The sequence below is a fragment of the Phalaenopsis equestris genome, unplaced genomic scaffold, assembly GCF_001263595.1.
Source record: "Phalaenopsis equestris unplaced genomic scaffold, ASM126359v1 Scaffold000224, whole genome shotgun sequence".
NCBI lineage: Eukaryota > Viridiplantae > Streptophyta > Magnoliopsida > Asparagales > Orchidaceae > Phalaenopsis > Phalaenopsis equestris.
This window is the reverse complement of record NW_018164666.1, coordinates 1,927-23,936: the sequence shown is the minus strand read 5'-3', so window position 1 is coordinate 23,936 and position 22,010 is coordinate 1,927. Positions and strand designations below refer to the sequence as shown.

The following is a 22,010-nucleotide window of genomic DNA, read 5'->3' as shown; positions in this document are numbered from 1 at the left end:
CGAGAGGAGGCTGGCGCGGCTGCGGGAAAGAAGGCCGCGGGCAGAGAGTGTCGGGCAAGGAAGAATAAAAAGTCAACCTACTCTCGCGTGGAGGAAGAGCTCGCTCGACTCGAGACCAAGAAAGGGAGAGGCCAGGCGCGCGAACGAGAGAAGGAATGGGGAGTTAGGGCTTAAAGAAGAAAGGGGGAAAAAAAGTTTTAATATAGATTAATATATATATATACATATGTATATAAATATATATATATATATATATTAAATTATATTCGATTCATTCGCGCGCGGCGACGTAACAAAATGGGTGTCCTCCCTAGGCAAAATTGACGTTATGGACGCGCTGACGCAGTCCGTTTTGTCATCCGGGGTCACTCGGACGACGTCGTCGACAATCGGGTAAAAAAAGCGTCGAAATTCAAATTTCACAAAATTTCGACCCGCGATCGATCGTTTTAAAAGGTTTATCCGAGCCCTCAACAAATAACAGTGCGAGCGATGCGAATCGTGGCGATCGGACGTGTCGACTCTCCGAATTGCGAAGTTTGTGCGTGCGGGAGTGCGCATTGTGCAAAAGGCTATCCTAAGGCTCAAAAGGTCCTATAGGGATCCCTTTTGGGTTTTGGGTTTCCTCATGTTTCTAAATGCTAGAAGTCGATACCACACACTTGGAACCACAAAAGAGGACGGAAGCGGGTTGAATCTCTAAAATGAGGTGGGTCCCATTTCTAAGGTTCTAAGATAGTCGAAGGGAGATCCCCAAGGCTAGATCCTAAACCCTAAGAGGATGACTAGACCTCACTAAAAATGAGGTCAACACTATGTAAGTTATATTACGAGAAATAATAAATTGGAAAGATTTATGTTGATTCTTCCTTAATTAAATCTATTCTCTATACTGTTTTATTTTTATTGTAATCAATTTATATGCCTATAAATAGTCACCACTATTCAATGAATAAGATCATCCAATTTTCTGCCCTTAGTATGGTATCATAGCATGATTAAACTTGTGCTTTAACTATATTCCAATTCGTAACTCTCTTCTCTTCTCTTATTGTAGCACAACCATATGCTACCTACATAGTTGCATGAGAAGATGCAAAGTGTCGCCGCCTCACGATGCTTGCATGAATCCCATGTTGTGAACCCTCGCATTACCTATTCAAACTCTATGCACTCCCTCCGTGCATTCTGCTCATGACCCACCAACCCCTCAAGTGTTGTTGCCAGTGTCTATCAACGATCTACATGCACTTGCTCATGCCCTATTGCACTTACATACTCACCCACATGCCAAGCACACTCTTGTCTAGCTTGAGCCCATTTCATCATCCTCGAACAACACGGCTAAGTCCTGCTCAACTAAATCCTAAATGCACCCGCCGAACACACCTACCAGTTGGTTTTTGTAAATTTCTCCTCATTATCATGGCTTGTATCTCACCTCTTACTAAAGCAAGAACCTCCTCCACCATTAGTAAGATCATCAAGTTTAACAATATCAACTATCTCTTGTGGAAAAGAGCCATTTTTTTCTAGAATCACATGAAAAAATCTATTTTGATGCTCATCCTGCATTTAGCAAAAACATGTCAAGCTTTCAAAATGGCAAGCCATCTAATTATATTGCTCTTACTTTGCTACACAATGAACTAGAACCGTTCATTGCTCCTATCATGATTCAAGAAACTATCAAAATGATATAAGACATTCTCTATTTTACCTATTCTTATGTCGGTAATATCTCCAAGATTGATGATAGTCTTTATGCTCTCTAATCTTTTTTTTTTTTCTTTCCAACAAGACAATCTGCTAATTCAAGAGTACCATAGCACTTTCAGATAAAAATACAGTGAATTTATAATTCTCTAGCAATAATAAAATTAATTAGTGATTGTAAAATCATCCTTGGGATCCATCCCTCTCCATGATGTGTGATCGACTCAAGCATACCAAAACCTTACTATTACTTTATATCGGGTTCTTCAAATATCAAATCATTCTCCCTCGGCCATGATCACTATGTCTTTATTGCTAATTACTGAAGCATGAGAGGGGGACGTAATCGGGGATGACAAACTAGTGGGGTTGTGATTGAACAAACTTCTTTACCTTTTATATCATCATTGCATCCACACTAATCAGCCTCTTGAATAGAATTTGGTAAATAGGGTTATCCTTCTACAACTCAACACATATATAAAGATAACTCTACATTATTGCTTCCATCAAGTTTTGGCTCTGATAAAATTCAAGATGAGTATGATTAAATGCTTCAACGACTGAAGGCTTCCCTCGGAATTTTTTAGACCAACTCTTGCTCAATCTTTATCGATGTTGCCATAGCTAGAACGCCTTAAGTTCAAGAATTAGGAACGAGTTCACACGTGAAAGGCAATCAATACTTATTTCCGCATTACATAAATCTCTTTGTAATATGATATCATTGTCAATAGTTCCTGATCCCATGTTTCTAAAAAATGCATTATCAACCCTTCTCTGAATCTTACTCTTTGGGATATGCTATATGTTCCGTAATTTCCAAAACAATTTATCATCTATGCATAAACTTGCAACAAACCACAACTATCATGTAAGCTTTTATCCTACTTATTTTGTCTATTAGGATTTCAACTCAATAACAACGTTTAGTGCGGGTCTGGAATTTGAAGGCACCTAGTACTTAATGACTAACACTTCTTTTAACTTCGCTTCCTCTAATACCCTTTATTAGTAGCACTCACATTTGGCTATCCTCCACCTACTCGACTTCAAGAATGTCACCTCCCCTCCTTCCAAACATGAATGCTCTACTCGTGAACTAGTTAAACATTATCATGTGTCATCCTCATCATTCACTATGCATCAATCTCATCTTGCTTATGAGTTAGTTCATTTTGACATTTAGATTCACTATTTTATTACTTTTATTGGTGATCATTCTCAAGATACTATAGTATATTTATTAAAATGCCAATAATAAGGCCTTGATTTGTTTCACGCATTTTATAAACAAATTAAAGTTCATTTTTATACATCGATCAAAGTTCAATATACTGATTATGGAAGACATGCAAATCTAATTCCAACCTTTTTTGTTTTAAAAATGACAATATATAACATCTCTTTATACCATCAAGATACATATGTTTCATATAAATATCTGGTTAAATTGGGGAAACACGATCTTAATAACCTATTAATTGTATCCCCTTTACACCTTAACAATTAATCGCCAATCAGCATTCTTTTTCTCATTCTAACCAAACTTTCACGTACCACATGCCTTAATTTATTTGTGCTTTTTGCCTACAAGATAAACTCTCTCATTGTGCCACTAATTGTGTATTCTTGGGTATTCCCAAACTCAAAAAGGATATTGATGTTATGATCTTCTAACCAAACATCTATACACTATAATTAACATCACTTTTCATAAGAAAATCCTCTTTTTCCTACCACCACATCTAAGCTTTATCTAGTGCATTTAAGCATGTTTTTATTAAGTATTTAACCATAAAAATAGATATAAACACTATCATCTAACCACAGAAAAGTTGTCACTTCAAAAGATCACAAATTAACTGAAAAAAAAAGTTTCTTTAATTGAAGTTATCTTCTAAGAATAGTTAAATTGAAGAAAAGTTAAATGAACTTAATATCCTCTTCGTTAATGTCCCTACTACAAAAACAAAAGAACAACAATAATCTAACCCCAAAATTAACCCACTAAAAGTTTATCGAAAGAGGAAAAAACCCATCCAAAATCTCCCACAAGTTCAAGCTTCAAAATATTTGACAGTAACTCGTATAACCATGATCAACTCATTAACACAGCTCCTCCTTTATACCTCATTAACATTACACATTCTTTTAAAAATTTTCTCCTACATATAAAGCCTTCCTTACTAGTATTGGCTAATTTAAGCTATCTAAAATTAATAACTTATTATTATAAATATTGTATTTGAATATTCCAACTCATTAGAATTATCATCGGCCTCAAAATTTAACTCGTTTTTGCTCGAAATACTACAAATCAATTATATATATATATATATATATATAATGAGTAGTATTTTTAAAAAATTTAATTGACTACAAGGCTACAAAGATTTATAATCAATTAAAAGTATTAATGAAGAAAATAGAATAAAAATTATTAAATTAGATTCAAGTGATGTTTTAAACCTTGCCCCAATCCTTAACATTTTATGGCTATGTGATTAAGGTTGTTAAAACGACTCTTTGTTCATGAACGGCTCGTATTCAGCTCGCTAAGCAAACGAGCCGAACACGAACACACTTTTTTAACTCGAAATATAAACGAGCTTACACGAGCTGAGCCTAGGCTTGCTCGTGTTCGGCTCGTTTACACCCCTAGCTCCAACACAACTAAAACTCTAAAATTATATTTAAAGCATTAGTAAACAAGAATTGAAGTTATGGGAAAAAGTACTTGAATATAGGTTATGAGTAATATAAAAATTTGTTACAAGCAATTAGGATTTATATCTGGCAAGTCTAGCGTGGAAGCTATATATTTATTGAGATGAAAAAGTTCATAAAAGGTAAGGAGAATCTACCTAAGATTTTTGTTCATTTAGAAAAAAATTATGATAAGATTCCAAGAGAAGTACTTTAAAGAGTTCTCAAAAAAAAAAAGTGTTCATATTTATTATATTCAAGTTATTATATATTAAAGTTGTTACTTGTATTTGAACAAAAGGAGAATTGACCAAGTATTTCCTTATTTCAATTGGATTAGATTTGGGATTGGGCTTAAGCACATATCCTTTTGCTTTGATTATAGATGTTTTTACTAGATATTTATAGGAGGATGTACCTTGGAGCATACTTTTCCCTGATGACATCCTTCTTGTGGAGAGTTCGGAAAAAACATGAATCATGGAGGCCATCTTTAGAGTCTAAAAGGCTTTCGTTTAAGTAAATCTAAAACTAAATAAATGGAATATAATTTTAGTAGTTTCAGCTCTAGTGGTTGGGTTATAACAATTGGTGATCTATTCATTACAAGAAGTGAATGTTTTAGATATCTCGGGTCTATTATTCAAAGTGAAGGTGATATAGATGGGGATGTTGTTAGTAGAATTCAAGTTGGATGGTTGAAGTGGAGGAATGCATCAGGCCTATTGTGTGATAAAACAGTACCGCTTAGTCTTAAAGGAAAATTTATAAGATAGTGGTGAAACTTGCAATGTTTTATGGTGCAAAATTTTGGCCTATAAAAGAGAAGCATAAAATTAAGTTAAGTTTTGTTGAGATAAGAATGCTCAGGTGGATGAGTGTCTTTACACTTAAAGACAAAATGTGAAACAAATATATCTGCGAAAGGATTGGAGTAGATCTAGTGACAGACAAGATTAGAGAAGGTCTCCTTAGATAGTTTGGTCTCATTAAACGTCGACCATCTGATAACCCAATTAGGAGTGTAGATGTTTTAGATTTGGCTTATGTTAAAAAAGGTAGATGTGGATTTACAAAAACTTGAGCAAGTTGTATATAAAATAATCTTAATTTATTAGAATTAAATGAAAAAATGAAACTTAACAGAACACAATGGAGAATAATAATTCATGTAGTTGGCCCCACTTAGTGAGATAAAAGCTTCTTCTTGTTGTCGTAAATAAGAAATGGAAAAATGACATGAGAGAAGTGATGAATGCCTTGAAAAGCAATCACACATGGGAGATAGTTGAGCAACCAAAAGGGGAAAAAAATTATAGGATATAAGTTAATTTACTCATTAAAATATAAAGCAAATGGAGCTCCAAATAAGGTATAAAATAAAGTTAATAGCAAAAAAATATACTAAATCCTATGGGATAGACTACTATGACATAATGAATATTATTTACATATTAATCTATTTTGGCGGCAAAATTTGGAGCAATAATATAATGTAAAATTATCTTTTATGTGGAAATGTAAAAGGAGTCTAAATGAATCATCCAACGGGATTCAATAGCTCTTTCAAAAGAAATCAAAATGTGCAACTTAAATTTAAAGATTTATATTGATTCTTTCTTAAATACATTTATTCTTAATATTTTGCCTTTTGCACTTATTATGAATACTTATAAAAAGGCACCATTACTCGATGAATAAGATTATACAGTTTTCTTCACCTCGATAATAATAACTTCCTCTATTTCCTTTGTTTCCTAATTTGACACAATACAAATATATATATATATATATATATATCATTTTATCGTTCTTTAGTACTTAGCCTAATGTATAACATATTTTAAAATGCTTACTCAGATTTTATAACTATGTCATTTGACAATGTTACAAACAAAATATGAGTCCATGATAAAGAGGTTGTGCTTATGAAAGTGAGGGTTTTGCTTGAAGCACGATATGAAATTCCCACAGAGGATGAGAAAAATATAGGAACTTCCGATAACTGCATTATGCTAAGTTTCCAAAACTTCAAAATAATTCAGAATGCAGTGACAAACGAAAAAGCTGCTAACCTCAAAGTTCAAAAAATAAAATTCACAATTGAAACATCATAAAGTAGCATAAGTTTGTTGTATCACAAATCCTATGAAGTACTATCATTGGCTAAATCAATTGCTTTAAACACTACACATTAACCTTGTAAAAATTCTATATTCCCTTGAATAAAGTAAAAGAAAAAAGAAGTTAAATTAAAAAAAGACATCTTTTGATGGGTATTTTGTTCTGCCAAAAGAATTTATAGATTAGCAAATTAAATTTCTCATTATTTTGCAACAAGTAATTTATCTGTTGCATTAAGGTTGTTTCTGGAACAAAATTTACCCCACATAATTAAACTTTTAAAAGAAACCACAAGTACTCACTAATATAAGTGAGTTACTAATAAAGCTAAAATACGCCTAAGCCTTGTAGATTGAATAAAAATAGAAACAAAAATCACCTTGTTCAACGCTGTTAATTCCAAACTTGAGTCCATTTACAGCCGACATAACTGTAAATCAAAGACAATCAAAGATAAAAAACGATAGAAAAGCTCAGTGCCATCAACCTAAGTTCCACTTACTAAAAATAACAATATAAGAGGACAAAAATTAACTGACTTGACATAGCGGGTGTGATAACTCCTCCTGCTATCACCATAGAAATACCAAAGAGGACCAGCAGTAGCAGTAGCTTTTTTATTAATACAGAAGTTTCAAGATGTTCCTTAAGTTTTAGGGACCTCTCGAGCTCTGGTGATGGAGCTTTCAACCCGAAACTTGAAATTCGAGCATCAGAAGGCAACTGATTTGGAAGAAGATTGGCTTTTGCATTTCTGCATATAAATGAATACAAGGCAAATGTTCCCCCTACAAATTGCAGTATAACAAATCTCTTATTTATGACTAATAGTTTAAGAATACTAGATAGAGCAAGCTCTTCACATTCTTACCCATACCTTCCCCATCATCATTGCCCCACAGCACAATCAAGGCATATTTCACCAATGGTATCATGATCAATGTGTATAGAACTAGAGAGAGTGCTCCAAGAACGTCTTCCTTCTTAGAAATAGGATATTTATAAAACATAACATCAAAAGTGTATAGAGGACTAGTTCCAACATCCCCAAATACCACCCCAAGAGTCTGAATAGCAAGTATAATATTCCTACCCAAACTGAATTCCTGCAATTAAGTGAAATGGGTACCAGAAAAGTGCCATTTGGGGCAAAAAGCACAAGGAATGCTAACAAGTACACGTAATTAATAACATTAGAATCACTATAAAGTCCTACCCTCCACCAGTCAAAACTTGATAAAAATTAACTACTTTCGATTATTAACCGAATGATATATATGATCAAGAAGCTTGTAATCCTACCTCGTAGTCAGGCCTTTCGGCTCCTGAGACCTCAAGCGCCTCGACATCAAAAGGATCAATGATGGGATCTGTACGGACCAGCTTGTGCTCCTCGCCATCCTCTTCCTCCGTGTCGAAGCGACTCTGTGCTCCACTCTCCCCAGATCCGTCCTGATACTGGAAAACCCACCTGGATTCTGTCCAACCCATTTTAGCAAAGCTGCCATTCTTCCTCTCCGAACTCTCTGCCATCCGTTTCAGGTTAAAGATCACCAAAACAGCATCTAAACCCCAAAAATTCCAAAGCAGAGACTCAAAAGAGGGCACAATATGAATGAAGATGAAGAATAGGGCAAAGTCCCGACGCCAGAAAACGATCGAATAGACAACAAAGGTCAGAGATTTTTCGATCAATCGACAGGATTTCAACGAATGGATCTGACTAAAGCATAAAGCAGTGAGAAAGAAGTGAGGGAGACTGCGATTGGATTGGGTGAACAGCACCGATGGAAATTTTCAAGGAACATGTCATAAAAAATAAACTCAGAATCATGGGAAGTTCGGGACAAATGTTGAAGTATCATTTGAGAATCAGATCTCAAACGGAGAAATGTTGAAGTATCCTTTGAGTATCAAATTTTAAAATACAAAAGAATTGTGTGAATTATGTCCTATAGATGTGGAAACTAAGGGTTGGCATTTGGTTTTCATTTGCAGTTTTTTTAAAATAACTTAGTTAAAATGTAGTTGTTCGATTTCGCAGCCTGCCTTTCTTCTGTTTCGACCGCAGGTTCAATTTCCCTATGACCCCACTTCTCATCTCCTTCAACCCTGCTCCCTCTCCTGTGATTCTTCTGCTCTAAGTATCTCTCTCCAGTGAAGTCGTGGCTCTGGTGGGTATGCATTGTTTACGATTGGCTATTTTCAGTTTGCAAATGGTTGTTCCGGTGATTCTTACATTCTTCTCCCTCTCCCATTTTCTTTTCCACTTGAAATTTTGATATTTTGTGCACTCTGTTGTGAAAAAAACTACGGCAATAAAGCGAAAAATCGGATTGACAAATTCGTAAAATATAAAACAATACGGAAACACACAGATTTACGCAGTTCAACCAAATTGTCTACGTTCACGGAGCAACGGAGAATTTTATTACTCGAGGATTACACCGTCGTCGGTTCGACAATTACAAGAAAAAAATCTCTATTTTTTTCTCTCTATCTCTCCCTCTCCTTCACTCTCTATCTCTCCTTCTAAGGCCACCTAAGAAGAAATATGCAAGGATAATAAGAGAAGAAGCCTTTGGTTTTTCCTTTCACTAAGTGATCACCGAAATCAATTACACTCAAAAGGAGAAGATAATTATCGTGATGGGCTTCTTGCCCCTTTTAAAGCTTCCCAATATCCAGCTTATTTTGGCAACCCTTAAATTCGTGATTCCAGAAGAAGCATGAAATCATGTCTTAATGGCTCATATAAAGAAAAAAAAAAGCCCATTAAGGTGAGGTATCAAATTCCTTTCCTTTTTCTCTGTAGCAACAGAAGGCGGGAACTTCTTTTGCAGGCTACCAGGTGGCGGGAGATCAATACGAGTAAAGCTTAATTAAGCAATATTAATTAAACTTTCTTTACTTCTTCTTGTCAAGAAAGGCAGCTGCTTTAAATGAAAATGGGAAGCGGCAAGCTATAGCAGAGAAGAAATTACATAAGGAAATATATTTAAATAATTTCCATAAGTGTTGAGGTCTCCACCTTCCTTAACAATTCTCTCAATTGGATACTCGGACACTGACTGCATCGACCTTATCCTCAAACTTGATATCATTAACCTCTACAACTCAAAGTTCCTTGTCTTCACGCTAAACGATCAACTGAAGTCGAGCACAACTTCAGTTTCTCAAAAGTAACACCCTTAGTCGACATATCAGAGTCAAAATAGTCTTATACTTTCAAGCTCCTTTCTGGGTTACTCATGTATCTGCTGACAACTCCCACTGCATGGGAAATATTTTGCCTCTGCTGAAAGCATTTTTCAGCAAGATCAATCATGTATCTCTTACAGTCATTAAGCGCAGTTTTCACTTGGTACACCCACTTGTTGTGCAATGTCATATTCCTTGGTGAAAGTTCTGTCAGCTCCCAAGTCTGATTCCCTGACAGGGAATCCATCTCCTCCTTCATGGCCAGCTCTCACTTGTTTGATATTCCATCTAGTAAGATTTCTTCACAGCTCTGACTCATGTGACCAAGCTTGCAATGCCACAGATCTGTCGTGCTCTCTGCAACAACAGTGTTTAGTAAACTTATAGTCATATATAGTGTGTCAGTTTTCTTACATCGAGCCAGTACTAATGCTCATTTGATAAGCTTTCAGGTGTTATATGAGAACACTACTGAATGACCACCCTCAGCCCAACATAAATGAGGTTTTTTTGCAACTTTGAAATGAGCCTGACATTTTGCAAAATCTATTTGCTTTTGTTAGGAATCACAATATCAACGACTCTCATCCCACCACGTCCAAAGTTGTTCCATCAACCAGATATACCTTCTCAAAGTCACTTGCAACATAGTTTCATATCAACTCTCGGCAGGAAGATGTATGGAAGGAAGCCTCTGAATCCAGTATCCAGTCATCAAAAGAATTGTGAACTGCTAGCAATAGTGCATATTATATTTCTTCAGTTATAATATTAGCGCTATCATTCTCTTTCTTCTTGAGATTCCTGTAGTTCCTTTTTATGTAGTCAGTTTTATCACAATTTTAGTAGATTGTCTGTTGATCAGACTTTGATTTTGATCATTTTTATTTGAGTTCCTGTCCTGTGATCTCCCTCCGGAATCAACATTCAGTGTCGAACTCAAACAAGTGGTTTCACCAAAATCTTTCCTGCATACCTCCTCAACCAAAATCAAATCACAAATATAATCATATTTCAATTTAAATTTACCTGCATGATTACCTAATTATCATCCTCATGGCTTCCCAACTATTTGGCAATGAAGCCAACAATATCATCGCATGTATCCCATTATCAAAATTAATTTCAACATACGACAATTGATTTGTGATAGTATTAAAATCATTCAAGTGTAGAGCAAGAGACACCCCTTCCACCATCTTTAATTTGAATAACTTTTTCATAAAGTGCTTCTTGTTATTCGTCGATGACTTTTCATTCATACCTGATAAAATCTTCATGAGATATGCATTAGTCCTCTCCTTGATGACGTTGTGGGCAACGGATCTTGACAGGGTTTATTGTAGAATCTCCAGAATCTGTCGATCCAACATATTCCATTCCGTCTCGTCCATCTTTTATAACTTCTTTCCGAGTAACGGCAGGTGAAGTTTTTTCCCATAAATGTAGTCTTCTATTTGCATCCTCCAGTAACTAAAATCTGTGTCATTAAACTTCTCGATCCCTGATGTCATCACTTCGTCTCTTTCCATTGTTCTTCCTTAGATTTGAAACCTGACTCTGATACTAGTTGTTGTGAAAAATTACAGCAATAAAGCGAATAATTGGACCGAGAAATTCACAAAATAAAAAACACAGCGAAAACACATAGATTTACGTGGTTCGACAAATTGCCTACATCCACGGAGCTGTAAAGATTTTATTACTCGAGGATTACACCGTCGTCGATTCGACAATTACAAGAAAGAAAATCTCTATTCTCTCTCTCTCTATCTCTCCCTCTCCTTCTTTCTCTATCTCTCCTTTTAAGGTCACTGAAGAAATATGCAAGAAAAATAAGAGAAGAAGCTTCCGATTTTTCCTTCCACTAAGGTGGCCTAAGAAGAAATATGCAAGGACAATAAGAGAATAAGCTTCAATTTTTTCCTTCCAGTAAGTGATCGTCGAAAGCAATTACAATCAAAAGGAGAAGAAAATTATCGTAACGAGCATCCTGCCCCTTTTAAAGATTCCCAATATCCAACTTATTTTGGCAACCCTTAATTTCGTGATTCCATAAGAAGCAGGGAGTTATGCCTTAATGACCCATATAAAGAAAAAAACCCATTAAGGCAAGCTATTAAATTCCTTTCCTTTTTCTCCGTAGCAAGAGGAGGCGAGAACTTCTTTTGCAGGCTACTAGGTGGCAGGAGATCAATCTAGGCAAAGCTTAATTAAGAAATATTAATTAAGCTTTCCTTAATTCTTTCTGTCAAGAAAGGCAACTGCTTTAAATGAAAACGGGAAGCGACAAACTATAGTAGGGAACAGATTACATAAGGAAATAAACTTCAATAATTTCCATAAGTTTCAAGGTTGTCGATTCAAGGAAGTGGACCGAGTCTCCACATTCCTTAACACACGTTGTGCTTATGTGTGAGAGGAAGTCATTCGGATTGGTATTTCTCTTTGTTTCGGCTGGTGGTTATCGTGATGAGGTTTGTATTATCTCTTACCATCTCCACTCTCTTCTTCGGCTCGGCTTGGTGGTTGTGCGCATGACCGGCTCTCTGCGGTATTCCCGCCTCTACCTGTCTTCTCTGTTCTTCAACTTTTTCTCTCTACTCTGCGTGTGCATGCACATTATGCTAGTTGGTTTCATCTTTGTTTGCTCTATTTTGGTGATTTTCGGTTTGATAAGTTCAGTTATGTGGTTTTGATGCTTCATGTTGCATCCATACAGGTTTTGGTTTATGTATTTCATGCAATGTTGGTTGTATTTGAGCTTTGTGGTGATCTTTGGATTTTTTTGTGCTCATCCTATTAGTAATCCCTCGGGTGCCCTGTATGAAGTCTGTTCGATTTCTTTTGGTGCTTATGCTGCGAGGATTTCATATGTCTCTATAAACTTTGATATTTCAGTGGTGAATTTTAAAAATAGACGGAAATTAGTGTTGGATTTTTTAATAATAATATATTGGGTGCTATATATGTGTTGAATATGAGCTGGAAACATGAATTTTGAAGTTCAGTAGGAATTTCATGTTGGTTTTATATGTTGTTGTTTTCAATTTCACTGGAAGTTCGGTGGGAAAATTGGATGTATATTTCTATTATTATTGGACATTTCACTAGAATTCCATGCTGGATTTGTATACCGCTGAAATAACCGGAATTTAAAGCTTGATTTTCATATTGTTATTTTCAATTCCAGTGGAGTTGGTGGTGTAGGAGAGATGGTGTGGGGTGGAGGTGGTGATGTAGGGTGGTTGTGTGATGAGGAGGTGGTGGTGTGGTTTGTGGATGTGTTGGTGAGCGGTGTGGAGGTGGTGGTATGGCGTGTGGATGTGTTAGTGTGGCGTGAAGGTGGTGGTGTGCAGTGAATATTTGCGTATAAAATATATTAATCTAATAATTTATTGCGAACAATGTTACAATACAGAGGCTAAACGATTATTTGTCCATAAACACCTACAGTAGAGTGGTTTTCAAACTGCAAAAGCAAACAAACAATCAGCTTATCCGCAGTAGCTTCTGTGCAACATCTTACTATTAGCTTGCAACTGCCCCAAACAGTGCCTAAGTCTCGTATATGCACAAACATTCTACTTCATTACAAAAAATTTTTAAAAATCATTAGAGGGATAATTAGATACAGACCTTTCTGAGATACTAATATTTACAAAATAATCATTTATGTGATTTTTTTTTAACTACTGAATCGATGTATTTATGGTTTCCCCAATCAAACTATTGAGAATTTGATAAAAATAAAACCGATATGTTCACAGTTCTATCATGAAGTTTGATATTTAAGTAAAAATCTGAAAAATAGATTAAAGAGAGCAGTTAATTAGTAAATAGAAAGTTCCATGTGGTCTATATGTAACTACACCTAGACTTAACAAAGAATGATTTTAAATGCACACTTAAATTAATTAATTTTTAAAGTTACATTTAGAATATTGAAAATCTAATTTCAAAAATATATAGTGGAGCAGAATAAATTGACAAACCGATTTTAATTACATGAAAAATGATGCGATCCAAATCTAAATCAGTCGAAATCAAATACTTGAAATATGATTTAAATTTTAGAACATTAGTTAGATGGCCAACAATCTCCAATATTACATATTTTTTATCAAATGAAATGTCTCCATGACATACAAATAGCTAATTGTGTATGTGTGTTCTTCTATTTGTAAGCTGTATTCGGACTCCGTGTACAATATTATTGTATTGATATATAACATATGCATCATTGTATACTATCATACAACATATGTATAACATTGTTGTGCACGTAGAGTATAGATGCATCCGGACTCACACATAGTAATTTTTTCCACGTGTGTATGCGTGTATTTTTGCTTGTAAGCATGCATCAGAAAAATTTATTTTACAAGATTTTATGTGAGAAAATGGTCAAGAATAACAACGAGGTCAGCTTAATTAAGTGATAAATACATTATAATTAATTAATTAATCAAATTTTATATTAACATATTGTAATCATAAATTGAATAAATTTGAAATTCATACTGATCAAAAACTGGTTCAGAGGTTCCTCACTCATTTTCTTTCCTAAACATTAGTGAGAGAAAATCCTGACTCAATTATTTTGAACAAGTAATTATTATTTTTCTTTAATTATCCTGCCACTGTCATAATTAGAAAAAAGTTTATTAAAATGCGAGTGATAAATTAAATTCTAATAGTGTGTATATATATATATATATAATTATTTTATGATTCTATCAATTTATTATATGATTAGTTATGGGAAAATTGCCTTTAATATAATGCAATTTTCTTATAAAGAAATTATAGAGGGAATGATATGCAAGCTGAAAGCTGCATTTAATCTTCCTCAGACTTCAATAGAGGGTATAATGTCCTTTTCCTACATTTGTTAATGAGCCAACGTTCGGAATTAAATGAGCTTTTTTTTTAATTGAGAATATTTTTAGGAGATGGGCACATCCATGATGTAATTAACTATAGAGGAATCAAATTACTTAAAACCAATATTAAAATAAACACTATCATAACCGTGATTATATAAGAGAGATTTCTTTAGTTTATATAGACCCATCAATTTTGAGGTCCTTAATTATTAAGTGATTGACTCCATTATAAAATATTCTTTTGTACTTATTAGTATAGTATAATATTCTTAATATCATATTCAATTACCTAAATAAGATTTTCAAAAATTTGTGTGGTGTAATATATTATTCTACTAAGTTTTTAATGCACAAAATAAATTACTTTGATTTATTAAAAAAAATGTTTCTGATCAATAAAAGAATATGCTTAATATAAAATGACATGAAGAATTAAATCAAAATAAAATGAGTATTTTAATCAACATAATAGAAATTTTTTAAAAATAAACTCATACTAGATCTAGGGATGTACTGGTTAACCTATTCTATTTGGAAACTATTTAGAGGTGAGGTTAAGAGAGTAATGCAATGTTAAATTTATTTAATTGTGTACTTGTGTTTTCGTTACATTAATGACATGTGATTGGATAAAAATATGCTTATCTATAATTAGCATGTGAGAAATATATTACCTTTTATTTTGCCCAAAATAAGTTGTCCTAACACATAAAAATTGGTGCCAATCATTGAACATATCTTTAAATATAAGACATTATCATGAATGCATATCAATCATTAAAAAGATCATTAAATTATGTCAACATAGGTTTGTTGTTTTAGATCTAAAACATAATCTAGAACAATTCTCTTTGGTCATTAGGGCACTAAAGATGTCATTAAATCTTTCATGCTGCTAAGAAGTAGTAATCAATTTAATTTTTAACATTGGCAATGAATGTCTGTCAAAATGGAAGAAAAAGACATTTGCTCTTAATAGTTTCCTTAAATTTTCCATAAGCTAATCACAAGCTAGAAGCCTTTCATATATATGATCTATCCTTCTCATTTATAATGACACACATGCCTTACAACTTGATAAAGAAAACAACATCATAACTTGATTTATGTATGATAAACCTATTTTAGAACAAGAGTAAATGAGATGGTCACATCATCATAACTTCATTTATATAAGATACACACGTAAGCACGCACACACAAACATACATCATAGACGTGAATTTGCACCCGTAAAATTTACCGTGCCAGCTTTGTTCCCGTTTACCCAAAGCATGGTTCGGTCGGCTTTGTAGAGGACGAGGTTTTCTGTAACTTGGATGAAACAAGCCGTGTCGACCGCCTGCTGGGAGTCACTCCACCAGAGCTCTGTTCCACGAAAATCTGACAAAATGACTATCTTACAATTCCTTCGTATTTTCAGACGGCAACGATCTTTTGCTCCATTATAATTTATATTCGTCTGCCAGATTGGATTTGGAAGCGTGGTGTCTCTAAAATAGGCGTTACAGTCTCTCCGCATTTCGAATATGTACCGGCCTTGGTAGTTGATGCTGAATCCTGCAGGCATAAATTGTGTCTGCAGCAAATAGATGTTGCCCTGAGTTGTGGATGGAAGGCTCGTAGGTATTAAGTTTGCAGTGAAGAGGAGGAGGAGGAGGACGTTGGGGGAGGGCGATGGAGGAGGAGCCATGCTTGCTGCTACTTTCGCGTGCCGTTCATTTATACTAAATATATTTATGTATATATATAATAACTAGGTTGAAATATATGACTTTTATTCTTACACCTGGATGATAGATTGGGACACAAATGTTCCATCTGTTGAAATACTATTTAATTTAAGTTAATTAGTATTACTCAAAGGCTGAAATTTTCACCTTTTTTAATTGCAATTCAATAAAAATAAGTTTTTTTCCTTTTTTTTTTTTCTGCTTTTACAGTTCAACAATAAAAATGAGCCAATAACTTGCAACTTTGGGATTGTTTTTGTTTATTTCCTTATTCTTATTTTATTTTATTTTCAAGGCATTAGTTCATGAAATTAGTAATAGTTTTTTTTTATAAAAAAAATTGATTTACTTTTAAAAATATAGATAATAAATTTTGAATATTTCGTAAACTTTACAGAACAAAATTCTAAATTCCAAACTTATCACTTCTGAATTTGAACCACATAATATGAAGAAGATGACATTTAGCCACACAATCTTAACTTATTTTATAGAATATATGTGTGTGTCATATATCGACAATATCTAATAATATATACAAATGTGCATGTAAATGTGAAAAGACATATACATATATATAAAAGTAATGTCATACAAACTATAAGAAGTAAATACAACTTATCTCAATTTGATCCCCAAGCAAATCCCTTGAAATTCCTTTGAATTCTCCTCCCTTTACAACAACACAATTCTCTCTTTAGATAAGTAAGGAAGAAGCAATCTCTCATTCTCCTTCTCCTCCTACACTCCTTAGAGAGGAATCCTTCATAACACTCTTACAAACCCTAGCTCATGAGTCTCATAACACTCTCCAAACAAGACAAAACACTTCCCACAAGACTCACACCACCAAACTAGGGCGCCAAAAACACTTTAAATTTTTTTAGAACAAATTTCCTAAGAGATTCCTTGAGCAACCCTCCAAAATCCGTCCAAATACATTGAATTTGGGCTCAAACAGACATCGAGCGTCGTCGGCGCCAGTAGGCAAATTTGTCTAACTTGCATCTTTTCACTCCAAATTCGTTCCTTTTTGCTTTCTTTTGCTCGAAATGCCTTAAATCATCACACCTGCAACAAAACATGATAAATATCTTCCTTTAAAGTGCAATATCCTTCCTTTAAAGTGCAATATCATTTAAAGTGCAATATCACCAAAAATGACTAAAAATACATATGAAAAATCCAACATATTTTTGGTGTGTCAAGGAGAAATAAAAAACATTATGAAGTTTCTTACACCGAAGTGGGTTGGGCAACCATATTGTCTAACAATTGCAAATATTCAACAAGTTCAAACAATGTAAGAACTTGTTGATAGTATCTGACTTGGACAACATATCTGTTGCAATTTCATCATATGATTCAATATAGCGAACTTCATCTACAGCTGTACTCCCCAAATGTTTATAGAAATTACATGCAGTGATTTTTCCTTTCATCACAGTCAATGCACCTTTAACAATTCTAATGCTTTCTCTATCCTCATTTGTCTTAGGAATAAAACAATTTTTTTTTGTAAAGTGCATAAGTAAATTAAATTCTTCTTCAAATCTAGAATATGCCTTACATTACATAATGTTCTGACAGTGTCATCATACATCTTATTTCTGACTTTATAAATACCACCAATATTGTAACATATATCATCACCCAAATAAACTGAATTAGAATCAGATAACCTGTACGAAGTAAACAATTTGCTGTTAGGTGTTATGTGATAAGAGCATTCTGAATCAAGAATCCATGCATCATGAAACTGGGTTGTTGTAACTGAAAGTACATCACCATTACTTTAATCTGTAATGACACTCTGCATCATATTCATGGATTTGGAAGATATATCATGTTTTTCATTAAACTACTTCATGAGCTTTAAAACTTCATGAGCTTTAAATAATCTCTCTTCATATGTCCCGACTCCTTGCACTTGCAGCAATGAATTGTCTTTCTGCCTTTATAACTTTGACCTAGAATTTTGCATTCCAGAGCTCTCCTTCTCCTCCTTCCTTACACGATCCAAATTACCCTTAGCATATAAACAATTACCATAAGAGATTTCCTTTCTGCTTCCGATGGTTTTGATCCAACAATATTGCAGTAATCTCATCAATTTTGATTGTTCAATTTTGATTGTTTATTTCCTTATTTCCCATATATAAGAGTAGTCACCAGATGTTCATAGGAGGAAGACAATGAACACAACATAATCATTGTTCGATCTACATCCTTAATACTCACATCAAGACATGCCAGATCTGTAATTATTTTATTAAAGACATTCAAATGTTGTGTCAGATCAGTGTCTGTCTGCATCTTCAACCCATACAATCTTTGCTTTAGATATAGTTTATTCGTCAGAGATTTGGACATAAACCGAGATTTCAATTTTTTCCATACTTCTCCTGGAGATTTCAGATTCACAACATGATACATAATCTCATCTGTCAGACATAAGTGTATGGTACTTGCCACTCATAGTTGCAATTCTTACCAACAAATCTTTCACCATTGTTTGTCACAATTCGAAGTTTCAAGTTCCATCGAACTTCACTATCTCGAATTTTGCACCAGACATTGCTATTTGAAATTAATCCTGCAGCAAACTTTTCTCGTCTTGTGTCGAAACAAAAACACACCGCAAATAAATTCAAAAAAACCTGAAATTTTTTCTGTCAATCGCAGCAATTTTCCTGCAATTCTGCTGTGATTCATGAATCAAATTTTTTACACGAAGCATTTTTCTTGTTTGTGTCAACACCACGGCTAAACTGTTGTCTTGCAAGTCGAAATACTTGGTCTATTCGCAAAACACATCGCGAAATACCTCTGCGAAACCACTGTTTGCGAATAGTCGCACCTGCTCACTTTTCCTGCACCCTGCCGAACTCCACTTGTCGCAAATCCTTCTGCGACAAATTTGCGAACTTCGTTGGATGAACTCCTCTGTTCACAAAACGAACTTGCGAACTCCTCGCTGGCCGAGTTCCTCCTGTCACAGAAGAAGCCCTCTCGCCTCTGCTAGTCGTGTGAACCCGTTGCCTCTACCGCGAACTCTTGAAGCAGAAATTGTTGAACTGCCGCAGACCTTTATCTAAACTGCTTAGCACCTGTTCGTTCCCGCGAGCCCATCTGCCTTGCGAACAATTCACAAAATTTGCGAACTCTTTCATCTGGATGATGCAAACCGCTCCTTCCCACAATTCGCGAACTCCTCTAGCAGCGGGAACTCCTCCTTGCACGCGACTCACGAACTGCTGTGACGATTCACTATCGCGAAACCGAACTCGCGAACTCCTCTATGCCTTGTGATTCCTCTGTGAATCGAATGCCGAACAATATGCCTGTCGCGAATGTCGAACACTAAACTCCTCTGCGCTCGAATGGTTGAAGTGTCTTCCTCTGGGCCGAAATCGAAACTGCCTCCAACCTGGTCGAAAACCTTCATCGAAGTCAAATTCCGAACTCCTGCCGTGTGTCGCGAACTGTATTTCAGCGAAGCCCTCCGCGACTCGCAGTTCGTCAAATCCCCTGTGCCAAACTTTTTCTTGTTTGTGATCTGATACCAATTGTTGATAAATTAGGACAAAGAAAAACAAGAATCCACACAAATTCAGAAGAACACAGAGATTCAACGAGGTTCGGCAAAGATGTCTACGTCTTCGGGTGCAGAGAGACAAATTCAATATTACAGAGGAGTTCAATTCATACCCATAGGGTTACACATCATATATATAGATAAAAAATCTACATATAAAATTACCAACACACCCTCGCTCCCCCCAACTCACTAAATTCCAAGAGACACCTCTTCAATTCCAATAGACACTCCTCTTCATTTCAGGAGATACACATCTTCAATTCCAAGAGACTCCAAATTTTGGTATATTAGTCATATCTAACAAATCTCCACCTTGGTGAATATCCAGCCCATTAGGAGAAATATATAGACATAACACCATTAGACAATGTGATCGTGCTCGACAAAAAAATGAACTCAAATATGACGCTAATTTTGCATTGATCTAATGTCCGGCGCACTGATATTGACTCTAAAATACAGCTTTTCTGTAGTGTATATATCCAATTTTTTTATGTTTTCTATAGCAGATTCTTTTTTTTTGGTCTAATAACAACATCATAATTGGATTATTACTTAATTTTTTTCTTAACATATTAGCTGCCATTCTAATTATTTATGAAGAATTATTCAATGAAGTGTGTTAAAATTTATATTAACCCATTCTATTTTTTTTTAATGAAAATTATTAATATATTTATTTTCAAATTTGGAAGAAATTTAATTCCGTCCTTTTTTATTAATAATGAAAATGAAAATCAGTAAAGATAGCTTTATTTCTAAAATAATGAGTTATAAATAATCACCCATATATATCCAATTATTTTTTTTTCATCTAATGACAACGTTATAATTAAATTGTTACTTAAACTCCTTTTGAATATTAAATTTAGGAAGAATTATTCGATGGAGCAAGCTAAGATTGGAAAAATTATTGCATACGGACACCGCATGTAAAGATGTATGCGGTGTCCGATCTACACCGTAGATCACGGTGATCTATGGTGAGGATGCAATCAAAATTTTTTTTAAAAAAAATAAAAAATAAAAAAAGTTTAAGTGGGGCTCACTGGAATACATCATCACCGTAAATCACCGTGATCTACGGTGTAGATCGTGCACCGTAGGCATCTCTGCACGCGGTGTCCGTATGCAATAATTTTTCCTAAGATTGTGTGGTTAAATGTTACCTCCATATTGAATGGTGTAAATTCAACTTGGTGAGTTTGGAACTTAGAATTTTAATCTATAAAATTTACAAAATATTTAAAATTTATATTCTGTATTTTTAAAAGTAAATCAATTATTATTTTTAGGTAGTATTTCAGGAACTTATTTTCTGAAAAAAAAAACAATTAATAATAATTAAATAAACTAATTTGAAGAATCACTAAACTGCTCAAGTTGTTGGTGTGCTTCAGTCAGCAAGAGCTGAGGAGGTTTGGGCTGCTCAGTAGACCACCATCGTGCACTGTTTTGTCGGAGCTGGCCGCGGCAGCTTGCCGGAGCACAAGAAAGAATGAAGTTTGTGGATATGAGTTCGTCTTGGCTTAGGGAAGCTGGGAGGAACTCCAATTGGGGGAGAGAGCTTAATGGGAGGAATTCTATTTGGGTTTAGATTTGATTTAAGATTTTCTAATTTAGTTTTAGATTAATTTGAATTAAGTTTAGGTTTGATTTGAGTTGGTTTCAGTTGATGTTAGATTTTATGTAAGTATAGATTAGTTTAGATTTAAATTTGTTCATTTAGATTTAGATTCAACTTAATTTAATATGTTAGACTTAAAATTGAGTTATATATATATATATATATATATATGTTTGGCATGACACATATATCAGAATTTGAAGTCTCTTGGAATTGAAGAAGTGTGTCTTTTGGAATGAAGAGTAGTGTCTCTTGGAATTGAAGAGGTGTTTATTGGAATTTAGTGGGTTAGAGGGAGCAAGGCGTGTTGGTAATTTTATCTATAGTGTTTTATCTATCTATATATATATGTATGTATATATATGTATGTATATGTATGTATATATACATATATATATATATATATATAT

General features: G+C 34.4%; 2 protein-coding genes across 5 annotated transcripts in view; both read right to left on the bottom strand.

The window, feature by feature from the left end:
• The window catches only part of LOC110023336 (potassium transporter 7-like), a 58,115-nt gene extending 49,625 nt beyond the window's left edge, over positions 1–8,490 (bottom strand). The window contains exons 1-4 of one of the 4 annotated variants that reach the window (XM_020722694.1): positions 7,852–8,490; positions 7,421–7,655; positions 7,089–7,337; positions 6,929–6,979 (exon numbers count right to left, since the gene is read on the bottom strand). In XM_020722694.1, coding sequence (XP_020578353.1) covers positions 6,929–6,979; positions 7,089–7,337; positions 7,421–7,655; positions 7,852–8,082 — 766 coding nt within the window. In that variant the 5' untranslated portion in view covers positions 8,083–8,490. The remainder of the gene's footprint in view (positions 1–6,928; positions 6,980–7,088; positions 7,338–7,420; positions 7,656–7,851) is intronic. The other 3 variants (XM_020722691.1, XM_020722692.1, XM_020722693.1) reach the window with 3 other exon arrangements.
• A 7,359-nt stretch (positions 8,491–15,849) lies between these two features.
• Positions 15,850–16,332, bottom strand: LOC110023565. Its single transcript, XM_020723045.1, has one exon. It carries the CDS (start codon positions 16,330–16,332, stop codon positions 15,850–15,852), a length of 483 nt encoding a protein of 160 aa, XP_020578704.1.
• Between the last annotated feature and the right edge of the window lie 5,678 nt (positions 16,333–22,010).